The sequence below is a fragment of the Pogonomyrmex barbatus genome, unplaced genomic scaffold (assembly GCF_055798465.1).
Source record: "Pogonomyrmex barbatus isolate J1 unplaced genomic scaffold, ASM5579846v1 scaffold2, whole genome shotgun sequence".
Lineage (NCBI taxonomy): Eukaryota > Metazoa > Arthropoda > Insecta > Hymenoptera > Formicidae > Pogonomyrmex > Pogonomyrmex barbatus.
The window spans coordinates 13,273,609-13,280,703 of record NW_028297116.1 but is presented as its reverse complement, the minus strand read 5'-3'; the positions used below and the strand labels follow the sequence as shown (position 1 = coordinate 13,280,703).

The 7,095-nt window shown below is 32.3% G+C and overlaps 1 protein-coding gene across 8 annotated transcripts in view; it reads right to left on the bottom strand.

Moving 5' to 3' along the window:
- The window catches only part of LOC105428437 (cholecystokinin receptor type A), a 37,293-nt gene that overhangs the window by 6,219 nt on the left and 23,979 nt on the right, over positions 1-7,095 (bottom strand). For all 8 annotated transcript variants that reach the window (XM_089076473.1, XM_089076470.1, XM_089076472.1 and 5 more), the window contains 3 exons: positions 2,894-3,091; positions 1,263-1,448; positions 611-786 (listed from right to left, as the gene is read on the bottom strand). In XM_089076473.1, coding sequence (XP_088932599.1) covers positions 611-786; positions 1,263-1,448; positions 2,894-3,091 — 560 coding nt within the window. The remainder of the gene's footprint in view (positions 1-610; positions 787-1,262; positions 1,449-2,893; positions 3,092-7,095) is intronic.

Sequence of the window (7,095 nt, the reverse complement as noted above, 5' to 3'; positions counted from 1 at the left end):
ATATTAATAAAGTGATAATAATAGAAAATAATAGAATTAATAAGTGAAAATAATAGAATTCAGTATTAATCTCGAGAATAATTACAATATTATTAATTCAAATATGTTTTTATACATTTATTGAATGTCACATTTAATTACTCACTTTAATTTTATTAAGCAGTAATAACATAGAAATAAATCTTGTCAATCATAATATTAAATTTAAAGAATTTTTAATAAGATATTAAAAATGAAGTAATATGAATATTTGACAATTATTTGTAATTTGCAATTTATTTCTATTCTATTTACTCTATTTAACAAAAATTTATATTTAAATTCGGATCTTTTGTATAAACATGATGATGATTTTATTATTACATTTTGTATAATAAACGTTTTTATTAAAATATTTATTACCAACGCTTATTCCATTCAAATTTATTACTCGGATCTGGATTTTGCAAGTCTGCAATGTACTATTGCAGACTTGAGAAAGAGTAATATAAATCAAATAATTTCAGCAATTAATGCATTTGACTTTTAATCTTCCAGCTTACGTAACATAGATTATAATCTTAATTTCTATCCCAAAGCAATGTTTAGTATTTTCTCAGTATTTTCTCACCCTAGGTGGTGCACTTTGAGAAGCGCTTTGGAAGTGCCTCGAGGAAGACGAGAAGCTCCGCCGCGTTCTTGAAGTCGGGCCGCAAGCATCAAATACCACTGTCGATCTTGCATCTCGATCATTGTTGTTGTTGTAATTTGAGCCCCGAATTATTGCACTAGACTCCGTTCTCGCGACTGTAATTTATAAGTTTACAATCTTCGATTTTAATACAGACTGTCTAAAAAAAAGCACATATTTCATATCGTTTAATTTTAATATCCGGAAACATATATTTCTTTCTTTATTAAGGATATCGGTAGCAAACATAATATGCTTTTAAAGTTCGTTCAATTAAAGTTCATTCAATAATTTATTAAGAATATTGATAGCAGACAAAGTATGCACAATTTTTAAGGTCCATCCAATAACTGTTAACAAACATATATATCAGTAATAATGTTATTATATACGTAATTTCGTTGACGTACTGTAAACTTTCTGTTCAATAGATTTTGCGGCGCAAAATCAGCGCAAATAAAATGAGATTGACGTAGTGGCAGCTTTGGGAAATATTTTTCTAGGGCGCTCGCGATGCCGACACAGCAGGATTCGACGCGAAAATTGGTACTGTCACATCTACGTCCATATATCGAAGAGACACTTCACTTACGTCTCCTGGTACATGTTGATGACTGTCGTATCTCGAGCTTCAGGCCGCGCCAAAGTTTCATCGCTATCAACGAGTAAGCCAGGCACATGAGCAGCAATGGTATCAGGAGCAACGTACCGTCCAGAAAGAGATTGTACGCTCTTTCGGTGCCGACGCTCGGCCATTTTTCGCGACATTTATGCCTTCCTAAAATTGCGAAAAAGTTTTTTAACTATTTAACCATAAAACGCGTGGAATCTCGACATAATCAAGAGTAGAGAGAGAGAGAGAGAGAGAGAGAGAGAGAGAGAGAGAGAGAGAGAGAGAGAGAGAGAGCATATTGCTGCCTTTCGACTTCTTACATTTTCTCAACGAAAAAACGAGCACGTGGTTAAGATGGGGAACCTCGTATCTAATTCCGCATTTCTTCATGCGGAAAATTTAAATGTTGCCGTTAATTAAAGTCATTAAAATTGAATATTTGTTAGTTTTAACCTTAGTCTAAAGAAATTAAAAGTCTCGTGATCTTTTTGTCTTTCCATTGTAATAAAATTACACGCAGGATTGTTATACTTGTCGAAACGTTAATAATATATGTCTTGTTACATTCAATATAACTCTTTTATATATACACTTAATCGATGATATATCAATGTTGCTGTTGGCAATTGACTTTCATTGCCTCAATATTGAGTTCAGTAAGTCACATACGATATCGATTATATTGATATTGCTGCGCAGTTGCGCTTTCAATATCTCAATATCAAGTTCGAGAAACGTCAAAGCAAATAATTATGGTGGAATATCGAAGGAATTACGACATACTGAAGAAATTACACGATATAGCATAAACGTCCACGCATATGTTATCATTCATATAAATATAATTATTTTTTGCTACGTATTGATTGCGCAATAACAGCAAGTCGATATTACACTGATTAATTTTTTATTTTTCGAAAGTAATATTTTATAAATTTTATTACAGATTTAATATTAAATTTATACAAATAAATTTTGAATAATGACTAATATTATACATGATCAATTAATATATTATATAAAGTAAATTGCTAATATTAATAATTTAGTGCTTGTTTTCAAGTTGTTATATTATATTTAAAATAATGATACGGAAATACTTCTTGTCCCTGTCGAGAAATGTCTATCATCTAATAAAACTTCATTGTTGCAAACAGCATAACTTTTTTATAGATGTTCAATATTGTTGAGAATTCAATATGCTAGTAGTTATATATATGCATAAGGCATACCGATGAGTGAAATTTTCAGAGAAAGACTAGAGTGGATATCGGTATTGAATTGAGATGAAAATGTCAGGATGGTGTAAAAATTCCATCTGCCGAGCGATTGTAACAAATAACATTGCGACAGATCTTGCAAATGTCCCGTTAGAATACATATGTTTGTAATATTCAAATGTTTGCGAATTATTTTGACTGATCTATTCGCGAATTAATTAGTAAGAAAACTGAATCAATAAAGCAGTTTAATGCGATCTTTACTTTTCGAGTTACGGAACTGAAATTATTTAGTCGTTTATTATTAATTTGCTTATTTGTATGGTCAATTTGCTTATTTGTATTTATCTAAAAATGAGGCAGTGTTTCATAATGTCAGCATTCTCTTACCTCCACTTAAACTTTTTAACTGGGATACGATGAGAATTGGCGCGTTCCATATGAGACTGACAGTCCATACGAGAACAATCATTTTGTAAGCGTGAAACTGTGTCTGCCATCGTCTCGACTTTAATGGTCGACAAATGGCAAAATAGCGTTCGAGTGAAATGGCAACCAACGTCCAGACACACACCGACACCGACACGGCTGAAAAAAAGCATATTAAATTTAAATCGCATTGCATTGCAACATATGGGCATATTGTCTGTCTTCGTGAATACAGAATTTATATATTTTCTAATTTAGCGCCAATGTTTTTTGTAACATTTGATAGTCTGTCGCGGACAGTAAAAAATTAATACGGCTTTATACGTGATACAAAGTATCGACAGCCGATCGATTTGTAATATATACTTTGATTCATATCGTTCAGCATGAAATTAAAAATACATCGATAAATTTAATTGTCTCGGAATATAGAAAAAAAATGAAAAAGAGATATATTTTCCATTTTCTTTCGATGTGGGACAACGCCGAGCTAACTGTGAGAATACATCCAATCGTCAGCAAAAAAAGTATCAATTGTCGATGATGGAAAGGAGTTCGACATTCAATAACAGAATCGGAGGGTTGAAGCTAACTATCAGGACCAGCGGTGTACGTTGCAAAAAATGAACGAACGCACGTGACATGCACTTCTGCAGAGGAGCGCTTTTACAGCAGTCTGCTTTCTTCTCGCCTATCGTTCGTACAAAAGCTGCGGATGGAGAAGTTTCGACTTAAAAGTGGCGCCAAACAATTTTCACAACGTATAGCTTAAAGTACACAGATGGAGGAAGAGAGGACTTTATGAGAAACGTTCTCGATGACCTCGAATCCAATTACGAAATTCTTTCATGGCCGCGACCTACTTACTTAATGTTTTATGTCAAGGTTATTAACAGAAAATTCTTATCAAAATAGGAATTTATTGAACATCCTTCACCCGATTGAAAAATGCGTTATTCATTTATTGTAATTTAGTTTGTAGCATAACAACGCCACGAAGGAGAAATAGCAGTATTGTGCGCGTAAAAGAATAAAATCGAAAATACATATCAGATTAAAATTTAAACTGTTTACATTTATATAGGATGTTCCATTTCTGGTGTACAACAGAATCTATATGGACTTAGCCTTTTCTTGATAAAATTATTGAAGAAAGTATCTTTCTTATCATAAAATTTTCTAATTTTTTATATACTTACATAGATAAATACTTTAAATAATACTTTAAATAAGAATTCCATTATATTTTATATAAAAGAATTATAGATATTATGGATTGTTGTTCATTTTGCTTTTTAAAATTTAATTTGTAAAATAATTTTTCTTATTTTTTTATACACTGATATTTTTGCTGAGAAAAATAAATTTCGATTTAGTCAAAAAAAATTTGTTGCCAAAAAATAATGTGCGAAAAATAAAACATTGCAGCGTCGCAATTACTCACATTAAAATCAGTTTTAATTTTATTTAAAAGAATGCGTATTTCAAGCAGGTACCTGAAATTACTTCACTTGACATAAATTTTCCACTCGATTGGCACCATTTGCATTAAAATGTGCATAAATTTTCATTCCATAAAGGATTTAATTCATCCAATAATTCGTATGATTCCTCGTGATTTTCACTCATTTATTTTCTCGTATTTCCGTTACGCGATGTCTTTAATTATTATAGCATTTTTTATTATTTCAGGAATTTCATGAAACATTATCTCTCAAAAGTATATTTATCGATAATAATAGAAAGTGGTATGATTTAATAATATTCCTATTTTGTAATAAATCTACCGACATTAAGGAAAAAAATCTTCATAATGACATATGAAACGTAGATATATTTAAACAAAGGCATGAATATATTCTGTGAGTTAGTTTACTCGAATTACAGCAAAATGTTAATTATACGTTTTAAAAAATAAAGAATGCAATGAATATGTCCGGAAGATAATTTATACGGAGCAGCGATAGTCGAAAAGTTAGCGAAATTAACAGACGAAAGTGTCGCGTAGTACTCGTTTATTCTATTACGTAAATTGGTCATTTAAGAAGAAGTCTTTCTTTACAGATTATCCGCTTTAATGGAATAAGAAACTTTTTAAAGTATCAAAAATCTAAGAAAAATCTAAGAACATAAATCTTTAACTTTTAATTTAATATTAACTTTCTTTTGAGCATTATTCTATACTTATACTGTTCTATACGGTTTAGTTAGCTAATTAAATTAATATTTTATTACGCACATAATTAATTATTACAATGTGTTTGCTGCTACAGATTTTCTAGACTAGCACGTACCTCTCAAATAAATTTATCTAGAAAGAATCGCCATTTCCGTCGATGCATCACAAGAAACTAGAATCCTTCGTCGCTTTTGTCCTTATTGATATAAATTGCAAGAAAATACATGCCACGTAAGATCGACGAAGAATATAGTAGCTAAATCAAAAAGGACGTGGACCTTTTGAATGTTCTAAAAAAGGTCCCGAATCAATATATCCGTTTGTTCCTTCTAAATATACTTCATCGTAAGCCTTTATATAGCAAGATGAACGAAAAGTGCATCTATTCAACCTTTGATTTATCCTATACGCTTTTGTGACCTTTACTTATTGGATTCGTGCACGTAGCATTAATGTTTTAAAATCAGAAAGAAAATCAAAAGTTATTTTAAATTATAATTTCTTTCAGTGGAATAATATTGCCGAGCACACTGCGTGTGTGTGTGTGTGTGTGTGTGTGTGTGTGTGTGTGTGTGTGTGTGTGTGTGTGTGTGTGTGTGTGTGTGTGTGTGTGTGTGTGTGTGTGTGTGTGTGTGTGTGTGTGTGTGTGTGTGTGTGTGTGTGTGTGTGTGTGTGTGTGTGTGTGTGTGTGTGTGTGTGTGTGTGTGTGTGTGTGTGTACGATATTCTCATCGCGATAGTACAGTAACAGATATTTGTTATTTTTAGAGAACGTTACAATAAATATTTCAATAATTTACATTCAAAATACGCAATAATGCCTATAGTTTCAGTTAAGCCAATCACGTTCTTATAAAAATTTGCATAAAGAGTTTTGGATTTCGTGTTACCGACGCATATTAATTGACGTTATTAATGTACGAATTAATATGGCCACGACACGGAGCTCGCCCATTACGTAAAAATAGTACATGTACAATATGGAAATTCTTCACGAATGGTTTCGTTACATCATGCCTCTCTATAAATTATATCGCTTTATTCTTAAAAGGTCGCCGTTAAAACCTTCTCCCTTTATACGAGTGAGAGAAGGGACGTTGTGTGAATTTGGGTCATTCCAAGACAGGGCCGACCACATATAATCCGCGACAATAGAAGAAAAAAAAAAGGAAATGATTATACATTCCACGTTTACACATGCTGTAATAATAAAAATGTCTTGAGGAAACGAATATCTACGGCGCGACGAAAAACGTTCACGCGATTTCAATTTCTTGACAGGTTTTCGCCGGGAAGAAGATTATCCTACATATACGTACACGCGTGCGTATGCGCTGAGTGTATATGTGTTCTTGAAAATCCATGATTTTCATGCCTTGTGAACATTCTATTCTAAAAAGTGTATGAAATTCACGAAAATAAAATTTCATAATAAAATTATAATATACGATGATCTTTATATCCTCTTTTTCATACACCCACATTGCGCATTCGCACTCAATTTAGCACAAGTATAAAGAGTTATGATATACATTTTTATTTTATGTAACCACATGATTTTAAAGTTCAATATACAATAAAAATCAAAAGATAGAAAAAAAGATAAAAAAAAAAAAAAAAGAAATACAAGCGATGATATAGAAAATATTGACGAATTCGAACGAACAACATTGTACATTTTATCGGAGCATTTCTGTGCTATTCCGAGATCTGATGAGATTCTCATTTCGATGTTGGTGGATCAAGAGCGCGAGGCAGAACTTAATAGCGCGTTATACGCACCTGGAGAAAAGTATCCCCGAGATAACCAGGAGCGCAATAAAAGTTTGCGTGATCGCCGAAGTACGCCCGATCGTTTTCCTTTATCGCGAAACATTTGAGACGCGATTTTTACGGTACGATCATTAGAGATGCGCGCACGCCTACCTTTAAATTCTACGAATTGGAACGCGGAATGTTATGATACACAACAGATATGCGTACGC